This window comes from Agelaius tricolor, unplaced genomic scaffold (genome assembly GCF_023055355.1).
Source record: "Agelaius tricolor isolate 1412-34295 unplaced genomic scaffold, bAgeTri1.0.p SCAF_69, whole genome shotgun sequence".
Taxonomy (NCBI): domain Eukaryota; kingdom Metazoa; phylum Chordata; class Aves; order Passeriformes; family Icteridae; genus Agelaius; species Agelaius tricolor.
Genome location: NW_027269329.1, coordinates 971,511 through 984,476, shown reverse-complemented (window position 1 = coordinate 984,476; position 12,966 = coordinate 971,511). Strand labels below are relative to the sequence as shown.

The window sequence follows — 12,966 nt, the reverse complement described above, 5'->3', positions numbered from 1 at the left end:
AGGGGATGGAAAGTCAAATTGGAAGAGGACAGAGGATTGTGACCTAGAGAAGAAAATGAAATCAAATGGGAAAGTGAATCAGAAGACAAAGTACCGTTGGAAGGTTTGGCCTAGAGGGAGGTCAAAAAAGAGGAGAAAATGAGACCGAAGGTGACAAAGTAATATAAAAAAAGAACAAGAGCAAGAAGTAGAGAAAGAGAGAAAGAAAGAGAAAGAAAGAGAAAGAAATAAAAAGAAAGAGAAAGAAAGACGAAACTGATGATGGGGAAATTTCATGTATAGAGTGTAGGGACAGGCAAGTTTCTTTCTGATTTCAGGCCATGGTCATTTAGCAAAGCCAAGATTGATCCAGAGGCACTGGAGCTCCGACAGCCTCTTCCCCTGGATGACTCCCAGCTCTGGGAACAGTCCTACTCTTTGCCAGCATGGCAGCAGGTCTGTAAAGGCCCCTGGTGTCATGGCCTGCAAGAGCGTATTTGTATGTTTTGAGGCAGAGTGCTCAGAGCTCCTTGTCCTTGTCCTTGTCCTTGTCCTTGTCCTTGTCCTTCTCCTTCTTCTTCTCCTTCTTCTTAAGCTTATGTGACACATTCCCACTAGTCTCCTTCATATCCATCCACTTCTACTTTGAAGCCATTTCCTTTTCAACTTTAACTGCCTATAAAACATTCCCTCTTCTACTTTACGGTTGCTGTCAGATTCCATTTTCAGTTTGCCCAGGAACATCATTTCCCCACCCACTCCCGGAATTCCCCATTCCCATGAGTCATCATAAGTCCCAAAAAAGAGGGAAAGAAACAGGGATTGGATGCAGGAAAACTTTATTGTAGCAAGAAGGGCAGGAGAGGCAGGGAGAGGGAGGGTGGGCAGGCCGGAGGCAGGCCGGGTGTCACGGGCTGCAGGAGGCCAGGGCAGCTTGTGCAGAGCTCAAGGTGTCCATGCTGGGCCGAGGCGGCAGCAGGGCCTTGGGGGCTGTTGCTGGTGGCTCTAGCAGGGCCCGCAGGTGTCCCAGAGCTTCTTGCTGTAGCGGGGCAGGGCGCAAGGGCTGCAGGCGGGAGCAGCGTAGGCTCTGCCAAAGGTGCAGAGGCCCCCCGAGGCCTGGGTGGCGCCGGCGCCGTAGAGGCCGCCCAGCCCCAGGGAGCCGCCAAAGGCCGGTGCTCCGGAGGAGCCCACCACGGCCTGCTGGGGGAAGGAGCTGAGGATGGGGCCGGGGAAGGTGACCACCACGGGCGGGGGCTGGATGAAGGCAGAGGAGTCGGGGCACTGGCGGGCGCACAGCTCGTTGCAGCTCTCAGCGATGGGCTGGGGCACAGCCACGCTGGTCCTGGGCGGGCACAGCTCCGTGCTGCTCCTTGGTGGGCACAGGTCGTAGCAGGACATCTTGCAGTGGGATGCGAGGGTGCTCTGCAAGAGAGGGCAGCCATGGCAGGAGAGCAGCCCAGGGCAGCGCCACAGGGGCCGGGGATGGAGCAGGGAGCCGCCAGCAGAAGCGCTGGCACACTTACCCTTGTTCCCGAGCAGGAGAAGGTGGCCAGGGCACTGCTTGGTGCAGTCTGGCCCAGGCAGGGCTTTTATAGCAGCCCCGGCATTGCTCAGCTCCAGCCTGGCCAATCTGCACAGGGGACACTCCCTGATGCTGCTGCTGCTGCTGCTGCTGCTGCTGCTGCTGCTGACACCAGGGCTGTGCAGCCCCTGCCCCTCCCTGAGTCAGCATCCCCCAGGTGCCAGCCCAGCACATCCTGCTGCCCCAGCCATCTTGTCCTTCCTGACACCTCAGACACTTCAGAGCCCGGATGGCACCGAGGAATCGGCTCCAGGAACCTCTGTAAAGGGTTAGAGCATCTTGGGTAGGGGTAGCAGGAGCCTTCACTGTGGAAGGCATTTGTGCATCACAAGGCAGTCCAAGTGAACCAGACCACATCTGCCTACCTGCAGTGTCCAAGGGCTTCCACGAGGCTGGGAAAAAAAACATTACATGATCTTCACAGTGTGAGGATCAGACATGTCCATCTGGCCCAGCCTGCCACATGTCCATCCAGCCCTGCCCCACCCCTTTGGACCATTACAGGTGTTCCTGCAGCCCATTGCTGGGTGCCATCCTAGCTATCAAGGATCTGATGTGGCAGGAAGGACAAGATGGCTGGGGCAGCGGGCTGTGCTGGGCTGGCACCTGGGGGATGCTGACTCAGGGAGGGGCAGGGGCCGCACAGCCCTGGTGTCAGCAGCAGCAGCAGCAGCAGCAGCATCAGGGAGTGTCCCCTGTGCAGATTGGCCAGGCTGGAGCTGAGCAATGCCGGGGCTGCTATAAAAGCCCTGCCTGGGCCAGACTGGAGCAAGCAGTGCCCTGGCCACCTTCTCCTCTCCAGGAACAAGGGTAAGTGTGCCAGCGCTTCTGCTGGCGGCTCCCTGCTCCAGCCCCTGTGGCCCCTTGGGCGCTGCCCTGGGCTGCTCTCCTGCCATGGCTGCCCTCTCTTGCAGAGCACCCTCGCATCCCACTGCAAGATGTCCTGCTACGACCTGTGCCCACCAAGGAGCAGCACGGAGCTGTGCCCACCCAGGACCAGCGTGGCTGTGCCCCAGCCCATCGCTGAGAGCTGCAACGAGCTGTGCGCCCGCCAGTGCCCCGACTCCTCTGCCTTCATCCAGCCCCCGCCCGTGGTGGTCACCTTCCCCGGCCCCATCCTCAGCTCCTTCCCCCAGCAGGCCGTGGTGGGCTCCTCCGGAGCACCGGCCTTTGGCGGCTCCCTGGGGCTGGGCGGCCTCTACGGCGCCGGCGCCACCCAGGCCTCGGGGGGCCTCTGCACCTTTGGCAGAGCCTACGCTGCTCCCGCCTGCAGCCCTTGCGCCCTGCCCCGCTACAGCAAGAAGCTCTGGGACACCTGCGGGCCCTGCTAGACTCATCCCGGCCTCTTTTTTATCTGTCAGCAATGGAAGAATCTAGAAGTTGTTAATCTCCATTTTTCCGCCATTACTGTTTCCTTTAAAAGTTGTCTTTTCCTATGTTTAGTATTTTACTTTGTCTCCCGTGTGAAGGTCTAATCTCTAATGATGTCTTCTGTGAATTTATTATGTATAACAATTTCATTGTTCTTTACCTATCTTTGACCTTTATTGTCTCTGTCAACCTCATGTCATATTTGCATTTATTCAGCTCTGCTTCTTGACAACTGAATTCGTTAAAAGATTTATCTTTTTTTTCCAATTGTCTTTGTACCTCTCCTTTTCCGATGGTTTCCTTTTTACTCTCTGTGATTTATTCAAGTTGTTCCTGCAATAAATCTTTTATGCATCAAATTTTTGCGTTTTCATCTTTAGTCATTTTAAAATATGCTGAGTACTCACTTGAGGCCTTACCTGCTCGTAACAGAGCTATTCAGCTTGACCATTTCTGGTTGTTTAAGTGTCTGGAGGGCCACTGGAGAGGGCCTGGGAGTGCTGGAGCCATTCTGAGAGGAGCAGCCTGCCCTGGATGACACAAAAGGGAAAGTAATGGCAGGGCAGGGCCCGGCCTGGCCAAACCCAGCGGCTACGAACGATCTGATCAGGGCTGAGGTGCCTGGCAGCTCCTCCCTGCTTTGGGTGCTGTTAATCAGCCCTGGGACATGCAAGGGCTACAAAACAGGGAGCAGAGATCATTGCTCAGTGCTTCCCAAGTGCTCTCGCAACCCTTGTTCCTCAGAAAGTCTGCACTTAGAGGGTTTTTTTTCCTCACAAGAATCTTCCAAATAAATTTTGCAGTCCAGAGAACGCTGAAATCGTGGTGTTTTTAATACAAAGTGGAGAGAGGTAATCACAGAATCATGGAATGGTTGGGGTCGGAAGGGATCTTAAAATCATCTCGTTCCACGCCCTAACATGGGCAGGCACAGCTTCCACCAGCCCAGGTTGCTGCAAGCCCTGTCCAGCCTGACCTTGGACACTGCCAGGGATGGGACAGCCATGGAATATCCTGTGCCAGGGCCTCCCCACACTCACAGGGAAGAATTTATCCCCCAGATCCCATCTACACCTCCTCCCTGTCCCTCTGAATACATTCCCCCTTGTCCTGTCACCCCATCCCTTGGGAACTGTCCCTCCCCATGTTTCTTGTAGCTCCTTCAGGTCCTGCAAGGCCACAGTGAGGTCGCCTCAGAGCTTCCCCTTCTCCCAACAGAATAATCCCAGTTCTCTCAGCCTTTCCTCCCAGCAGAGCTGCTCCATCCCTCAGATCATCCCGGAGCCTCCTCTGGTCTCTCTCCAGCAGCTCCAGCTCCTCCCTGGGCTGGGATCCAGGGCTGGGGCAGCTCTGCAGGTGAGGTCTCACCTGAGCAGGGCAGAATCTCCCCTCCCCTGCTGCCCACAGGGGTTTTGATGCAGCCCATCAAAAGGGCTTGGATTTGAAGGGAGTTTGTGCCAGGGATGAGGCACAACTTGCTCTGACTGTCAGATTTTCATAAAATATAAATCAAGGCAAGGAAATCCCCCCCAGGCTGGGAGATGTGGGAACCAACTCAATCCCTTTCTGTGCTTGGAGAATAATTTTTTTCCTTCCCCTGCAGAAAATACAGGGGAACTTGTTGGGGCAACAAACAAAACACAAACCTAAACCCAAATCCTTTTTCACCTGCAGAGGAAATGAAAATATTTGCGTGAAACCAATATTTGGACCACAATGACCAATTTTCAGCATAGGAATTCAGAGCAGATTTCTGGGAGATTTCTCAGGAATTACAAGAAGGGTCCGTAAAATGCACTGGATGCAGGTGAAGACCTAAAAGTTGTGCTCTGAAAAATCACCCAAAAAAGGTATAAAACCACAAATATTTATTTTTTAATGGAAAATATAGCTTGAAATTAGGGAAATACAGCAAAGGTGGAATCTTAAACTCACAGAGGATTCAACCACAGATATGGACAGGATTCTTTTTTAAAGAAGGAAAAGAAGAGCTGCATTAATCATTAACCCTTGACTTCCAATGGCACAAATAATGATTTAATTAAAGTAATGGCAGGCACCACCTTGTTTCCTGCACATTAAAGCAGCTGGGGTTGTGTAAGAGTGAAATGTCTAAATCACTCATGTCATACAACACCGAACATTAGCTGGGTTGAACAGCAGATAATGAATGTTTGTGAAATCATTACAAAGTGTTTTTCTCAAGAAGGGCCAGAACACTCTTGATAAGAGATTGCACCCAGGACATTAAAGAACAACCTTGAACTGTCTCTTTGGTTTTTCCTCAAAATTGGAATCACAGGACTTGATATGGGAACATTCAGCACCATTGACCCTTTTAAAACTGAATTTAATTTTCCACTAACACCTTCTTAGTTAAACAAAGGGATTTTTATGTGGGATTGATTCCAAGCCTTCCTCTCAATGGAAAATTATTGGGGAATTGCTGAGTGCCCTGGATGATCTCAGCAGATATTCATGACCCCTCAAATCCATCTCTGACCAACAACGTCTCTTTAATTAGGGCTGGAAAACACATTTATTCCTGGGTAGTTCTGGAATAAGCTGGTTTCTGCTTCTAATTAATTTATCAGATAATTTTAAAGGGCTGTTAAGGAAAAATGTCCATGTCAGCCAAAGATGAGTCTTACAAAATCTTGGAGCAGACAAGCTCATGACAAGATTGTAAAGGAAGAAGCAACATGTGGAGTCAGCTTAATGAACATGGTAATTCACTATTAGAGGTGAGGTCACTGTAATGATGCCAGGAGTTGCCAGCACCAATTAAGACCCAAGATTAAAGTAATCAGGGTGGTGAAACTCCGACATCACACGATAGGAGAATGTGAATGAAATCAGAACTGCCACAAACTCCAAACTTTTGTGACTCAAAGCTGGTAAACAATTTATTTCAGGCAGAACCCCCAGTCCAAGCAAGATTGCAAGCCCTCTGGAATGTTGGGATCCTCTATATAAGCTCCAGTGCCTGGGCCCATCCAGACACTTCTCACAGCTCATTCGCCTTGAGGAGCTAAGTGAGTATGAATTTTTAATTTCTTTATATTTATTTAATCAGACCCTGTACCAGAGCAGTTGTGGAAGATTCCTTTAGGAATGCTGAGATTTAGAACAGCTTTACATCATTTCTGTCTGGAATCACTCTTAATGAAAACAGTGGGAAATGTGGGATTTGGGAGTTCCCAGATCTTCCCAACTTCCCAACTTTAGGGAAGTTAATGGGAGATGGGATTGGGGTTTTTATATTGTTCTTCAGGGTAGACATTTCCAAAAGCTGAATGACACAACCATGTGAGGCCAAACAAAGATCAGCCTATGACGTCTGGTCATTCTGAGGATGGTTTTACACAGGAATTTTTTTATTGAGGTGCTCAGTGGGTGTTGACCATGACGATCAAGGCTGAACATAAATCACAATACAGTCATTTCACTCATGTTGAAAATTTCTCTCATCAGCTTCTCAGTTTTTATAGTTTTTACGTCTCTATCTGTTGCAAACCAACCCTGAGCCCGGGAGGATGTCCTGCTATGGCCCCTTGGCCAGGACAGACAGAGCCAGGCTGGGCACAGGGACTGGGTCAGGGATTGTGAGGACTGGGGATGTGGGGGTCAGGGCTCTGAGGGGGCTGCAGGGCACAGGGCCAGCGCTGGGCAGGGTGGGCAAGACTGTGTGACTTTGGTCACTCAGGGTTTGTGGCAAGTCTGCGAGCAGGCCACTGCTGAATTGGGATATCGCCCTGTCTGTTCTAACCCATGTTTTTCTGAATTCCCTTTCAGCCTCATCTCTCTCACTCCAAGATGTCCTGCTACGACCTGTGCCCGCCCAGGACCAGCGTGGCTGTGCCCCAGCCCATCGCTGAGAGCTGCAACGAGCTGTGCGCCCGCCAGTGCCCCGACTCCTCTGCCTTCATCCAGCCCCCGCCCGTGGTGGTCACCTTCCCCGGCCCCATCCTCAGCTCCTTCCCCCAGCAGGCCGTGGTGGGCTCCTCCGGAGCACCGGCCTTTGGCGGCTCCCTGGGGCTGGGCGGCCTCTACGGCGCCGGCGCCACCCAGGCCTCGGGCGGCCTCTGCACCTTTGGCAGAGCCTACGCTGCTCCCGCCTGCAGCCCTTGCGCCCTGCCCCGCTACAGCAAGAAGCTCTGGGACACCTGCGGGCCCTGCTAGAGCCACCAGCAACAGCCCCCAAGGCCCTGACGCCGCCTCGGCCCAGCATGGACCCCTTGAGCTCTGCACAAGCTGCCCTGGCCTCCTGCAGCCCGTGACACCCGGCCTGCCTCCGGCCTGCCCACCCTCTCTCTCCCTGCCTCTCCTGCCCTTCTTGCTACAATAAAGTTTTCCTGCATCCAATCTCTGTCTCTTTGCCTCCTGTTCCCAAATGACAAAGACCCAAGGGCCTTGGCCAAGTGAGGAACTCCAGGTCTCTCCTCCCTGCACAAGAGGGAATATCCCCCCAGAGGAAAACAAGGACAAATGAAAACCAGAGAGACTTTTGTGCTACACCAACAGGGCTTTAATGTCAGAGAGAAGAGCAACAACCAAGGGCAGGGAATCCAAGCGATCCCAGGGGCAGCAGGGGATGCAGAATTCGTGCTCTGGGAGCAGGGACCAGCTCAGGACCAGGATAAGCCAGGGATGGAGGGGTCTGGGCACAGAGAGAGGATGGAGGGCTCAGGGAATCCCGAGGGGATGGAGGGCTCAGGGAATCCAGAGGGGATGGAGGGCTCAGGGAATCCAGAGGGGATGGAGGGCTCAGGGAATCCAGAGGGGATGGAGGGCTCAGGGCACACCCAGGGCTGCTGGGCACACTCAGCTGCCACTGCCAGCGCCTCCTGCCCCGTGTCCCCATGGCCCGGGCCAGGCTCCCGGGCTGGCGCTGCCTCTGGGGCCTGGCACTGCCTGGGGGGCTTTAGAAAACCCCACAGCTCCCGCGGCGGGACCTGCCCCATCTCTGGGAGCCAGGCAGGGAATAGCCCAGGCCCCGTGAGGAGAAGCCGGAGCTGTAGGACCTCCCGCAATTGCCAAAGGAGCCCCCATAGCCCCCAAGGGAGCCCCCATAGCCTCCAAAGGAGCCCCCATAGCCTCCAAAGGAGCCCCCATAGCCAGTGTCACCTCCATAGCCCAGGGAACGGCCGTAGCCAAGGGAGCCCCCATATCCCAGGGAGTCCCCATAGCCCTGGGAGCCCCCATATCCCAGGGAGTCCCCATAGCCCAGGGAGCCCCCATAGCCCCCACAGCTTCCCAGGCCAAAGGAGCCCCCATAGCCCCGGGAGCCCCCATATCCAAGGGAGCCCCCATAGCCTGAGAAACCCCCATAGCCCCGGGAGCTCCCATAGCCCCCATAGCCCAGGGAGCCCCCATAACCTCCAGACCCAAAGGAGCCCCCAGAGCCAGAGGAGCCCCCCAAGGCCAGGGGGCCCCCGTAACCCCCAGATCCTCCCAGCCCAAAGGAGCCCCCGTAGCCCTGGGAGCTGCGGGAACTGAAGGAACGCCCCGGCAAGGCTGGGCCCGACGATCCCACAACGCTCTCCTGGGGGAAGGTGCTGAGCACGGGGCCTGGGATGGTCACCACCACCGGCGGGGGCAGGATCAGGGCTCTGGACTCGGGGCACTGCTGCACACACGGCTCGTTGGAGCTCTCGGCGATGGGCCGGGGGCAGCTGACGCCGCAGGACTCGCTGGAGTAGGACATCCTTCTCTGCTGGGAGGCTGCAACGCACAGCAGGAGAAAGGTTTCAGATCCAGAAATTTCTACCTGACTCTGCCTGTGCTTTGCCTTGGAAAATGTGAGAGAGCCCGGAGTTTGTTGCTTTCTAAATCTGACCCTCATCTGAGCACAAAAATCACATTCTAGACTCTGGCTGCTGTCAAGGTCCCCAAGATGTCACGCACAGATGAAAACATCTGGTGTCATCTCTGGGTGACACTTCTTACACTGTGGGAAAAATGTTTTTTCTCTTTATAAATTTATTAAGTCCGACTGAAATCTAGCAATGTATCTATAGGAAGTTAAGAATTGTCAGATACAAAGCAGCAATTTCTGTAATTTCATATCCTTTCCCAAGTAGCCCTCAGCTTCCAAACCAGAACATTTTCCCTTATATTCCCACAAAGTGGGAATGATCACTCGGATATTTTTAAATTTTGCAGCCACGCATTGCACCTAAAATGCCTGGAAATGGATATTCCAAGCGGCATGGTGAAAATTCACATTTTATTCTACAGCAGCCTTGTCAGACCCACAATTTTTAAATCTGCCAATCCATAACATCAAAGAATTGGATGGGGAAATAGAAGGATAGAGAAGGATAGAGGAGCTCAAATCGGACTTACCCTGTTCACCAAGGTGAATAACTCAGGAGATGCGGATGGAGAGGCTCGGAGTGGTGGCAGCTTTTATACATTTCCCAAAGTGCTTACAAGGACAAAACGCCCTCTGTGCCTCCAGTCCCACACAGAACAACCCTCACATGGAGGGATTTAATTCTGCTGGCTTTGCACTGCCACTCCCCACGCGCAAAAAACGGGCGTGAGGCCATGTCAGGACAGACTTGAGGGCATCGAGCTGGTGAAAGATGAGGTAATAATCCCCATCACGAGAGCTGTCTTTGGGTTCGATGAGTTCAGATTAATTAACTTTGTCTTTTAAAATTCAAGTGAATCCCGTGAAAAATCCACGGGAGCTGCACAAAAAGAGGGAGACGGATAAGAAAAATGAAGAAAATATCAATTATCTCCAAATGCTTTAGAAATGTGAGGGGTTTTTATTTGTGTTTGCAGCTCAAATGCCATTAATCACTCAACAATTCCAAGTTGGGCTCCATTGCTCCGTCGCCTGCTGGCTTTGGAATGTCACGGAGGCAGCGACACTTGGGGGATGTTCCAGATCCTTCCAGGACCATCAGGGGCTTTGTCAGCGCCCACAGGAAATTCATATTTGGTGTGTTAGGCACGAACACGGAAATGTCAGCGCCCAAAAGTGGGGCAGGAGCGTCAGTTCAGAGACGCGTGAGCTGAGCGCTCTGTGTCATGAGGCACAATTTCATGGACAAAATATTTACAGGTGAAACTCCAAGAACTGAGACTTTAGAACATCAGTTTGAGACCCCTTTTTTGCAGAACATTGATAGCTAAGCCCGAAAACTCAGATAATTTGCAGTCAGGCTTTAATTTCTCCCTTAAAATTTAAGATATTTCAGCGAAATGCTGCCTCATAAATTAAGAAGAAGCTGCACTTGATATGGCAGATGATGTACTTGTCACAGTCATCCCAAACATGTTAACAGGTAATAAAATAAAGAATTTGACCTCAGGAATGAAAATTAAATCATTGCCAGCACTGAAATTATTAATCAAATGCTGATTAAGGAATCAAGAGGAGTGACATTGATTGATATTTTTAAATGATGCTGTTTCATAACAAGGGAGCTCCTAACTCAGAACAAATCCTCATAACTCCCAGCCTCCATTTAATGGGATAATAACAGAAATTGCAAGCACTGACTATTAATGAGTATTTGTGAGGCAGCTTAAAGTCATTATCCTCCAGTACCTCTCATTATTATCAGCAAATCCTGATGACACTTCACAAACAGAGCTATTTTACAATTTAGAGGTAATTTATTGCCTCACTTTTGCAATGTCATAAAATTAGAAAACAATTGCAAGAGGAAAGAAAATAAATAACTGCAGGATGTCCCAGACTCACCCTAATGAAATATATTTTTATTTTATTACTACAATATATTTTTATTTTATTACTACTTTATTAAATTCTTTTTTTCTGTAGTGGTCAGACCTTCAGGGTTGGGAGGAAAGAAAATTAAGATTTTTAATGTAGGTCAAACTGAACTTCTGGAAGTTGAGATTTCAAATGAAATAATGAAATATTTGGAATTAGCTTAAGGCCGAGGCCTCTTCTGGCTGTACCAATTTCTGCCTCTTTGGGAACAGCTTTTACAGATCTCTACTCAGCTACCAGGAGAATTCATGTCCTCTCAGAGCCACGATTTTAGGTCCAGTTGGGTGAACTCCACCTGGTGAAGGTGGCACCACAAAGGGCTCCACACCATGGTTACTGTGGCCATTAAAATGTCCCAATTTAACGGGACATTAAAATTGGACTCAAGCAGGACCGGCTTTAACCAATGACCCCATGACCACCCTGCAGCCCCAAGTTCCCCAAATCCCCTCGGATCGCCCTCAGAGGGAGCTGATTGCCATCAGCGGTTGTGTCACAGCCACGCGAGTTTGGGAGGGACATTGCTGAGGTGACAGAATGGAAGCACCCACTGTGGCGTTGGTTTTGTAATAAACGAGGATGGGAGGCTCAGAGAGTGGCTTTGAGGAGGATATAAAAGCTCACATCACCCACAGCCCTTCATCCACTGCTCCTGTTCCCATCCCTGCAGCGAACAAGGTAAGCGGCGGCACTGATCCCCATAAAATCTGAATTACTGCATAAAGTCAATGTTGCTTCTTTCCTCTTCCTCTTGGCTTCTTTCTCACTGGCCGTACACCTTTGACTGAGTTGCTACAAGTTTGTTTAATTTATCCAGCACAGAATTTCTCTTGCAAGGATGATCATGGTGAGACGAGGGCTAATACAATAATGAGATTTCTTTGATTGTATCTGTTTCCCTCTGATATTTCACACGCAGAGTTTAATTTCGATTCTTCTCAGCCAGTTTAGCTTTAAAGTCCTTTCTGCTGTGCGTTGCAGCCTCCCAGCAGAGAAGGATGTCCTACTCCAGCGAGTCCTGCGGCGTCAGCTGCCCCCAGCCCATCGCCGAGAGCTCCAACGAGCCGTGTGTGCAGCAGTGCCCCGAGTCCAGAGCCCTGATCCTGCCCCCGCCGGTGGTGGTGACCATCCCAGGCCCCGTGCTCAGCACCTTCCCCCAGGAGAGCGTTGTGGGATCGTCGGGCCCAGCCTTGCCGGGGCGTTCCTTCAGTTCCCGCAGCTCCCAGGGCTACGGGGGCTCCTTTGGGCTGGGAGGATCTGGGGGTTACGGGGGCCCCCTGGCCTTGGGGGGCTCCTCTGGCTCTGGGGGCTCCTTTGGGTCTGGAGGTTATGGGGGCTCCCTGGGCTATGGGGGCTATGGGAGCTCCCGGGGCTATGGGGGTTTCTCAGGCTATGGGGGCTCCCGGGGCTATGGGGGTTTCTCAGGCTATGGGGGCTCCCTTGGATATGGGGGCTCCCGGGGCTATGGGGGCTCCTTTGGCCTGGGAAGCTGTGGGAGCTATGGGGGCTCCCAGGGCTATGGGGACTCCCTGGGATATGGGGGCTCCCTTGGCTACGGCCGTTCCCTGGGCTATGGAGGTGACACTGGCTATGGGGGCTCCTTTGGGGGCTATGGGGGCTCCTTTGGGGGCTATGGGGGCTCCCTTGGGGGCTATGGGGGCTCCTTTGGCAATTGCGGGAGGTCCTACAGCTCCGGCTTCTCCTCACGGGGCCTGGGCTATTCCCTGCCTGGCTCCCAGAGATGGGGCAGGTCCCGCCGCGGGAGCTGTGGGGTTTTCTAAAGCCCCCCAGGCAGTGCCAGGCCCCAGAGGCAGCGCCAGCCCGGGAGCCTGGCCCGGGCCATGGGGACACAGGGCAGGAGGCGCTGGCAGTGGCAGCTGAGTGTGCCCAGCAGCCCTGAGTGTGCCCTGAGCCCTCCATCCCCTCTGGATTCCCTGAGCCCTCCATCCCCTCGGGATTCCCTGAGCCCTCCATCCTCTCTCTGTGCCCAGACCCCTCCATCCCTGGCTTATCCTGGTCCTGAGCTGGTCCCTGCTCCCAGAGCACGAATTCTGCATCCCCTGCTGCCCCTGGGATCTTTTGGATTCTCTGCCCTTGGTTGTTGCTCTTCTCTCTGACATTAAAGCCCTGTTGGTGTTGCACAAAAGCCTCTCTGGTTTTTATTTGCCCTTTATTTTTTCCTCCGGGAGCAGAACTCCCCGGCGTGCTGAGAGTTCCTTATCACAGGATCTACCCTGCTCCCCGTGTTTGAAATGTGGAATGGGAGTTTAATTGGGGT

The 12,966-nt window shown here is 52.6% G+C and overlaps 3 protein-coding genes and 2 pseudogenes across 3 annotated transcripts; 3 read left to right on the top strand and 2 right to left on the bottom strand.

The window, feature by feature from the left end:
- Positions 1-984: 984 nt before the first annotated feature.
- On the bottom strand, positions 985-2,007 carry LOC139584975 (feather keratin 3-like; annotated as a pseudogene).
- A 448-nt stretch (positions 2,008-2,455) lies between these two features.
- On the top strand, positions 2,456-2,892 carry LOC139584974 (scale keratin-like; annotated as a pseudogene).
- A 3,856-nt stretch (positions 2,893-6,748) lies between these two features.
- LOC139585047 (scale keratin-like) lies at positions 6,749-7,114 on the top strand. The gene has a single exon (XM_071417446.1). It carries the CDS (start codon positions 6,749-6,751, stop codon positions 7,112-7,114), a length of 366 nt encoding a protein of 121 aa, XP_071273547.1.
- Positions 7,115-7,856: 742 nt separating this feature from the next.
- Positions 7,857-8,639, bottom strand: LOC139584973 (scale keratin-like). Its single transcript, XM_071417358.1, has 2 exons — positions 8,375-8,639; positions 7,857-8,311 (listed from the first exon to the last, which is right to left on the bottom strand). The coding sequence occupies exons 1-2, from the start codon at positions 8,637-8,639 to the stop codon at positions 7,857-7,859; spliced, it is 720 nt and encodes a 239-aa protein (XP_071273459.1).
- A 3,047-nt stretch (positions 8,640-11,686) lies between these two features.
- Positions 11,687-12,469, top strand: LOC139584972 (uncharacterized). Its single transcript, XM_071417356.1, has one exon. It carries the CDS (start codon positions 11,687-11,689, stop codon positions 12,467-12,469), a length of 783 nt encoding a protein of 260 aa, XP_071273457.1.
- Positions 12,470-12,966: the final 497 nt, after the last annotated feature.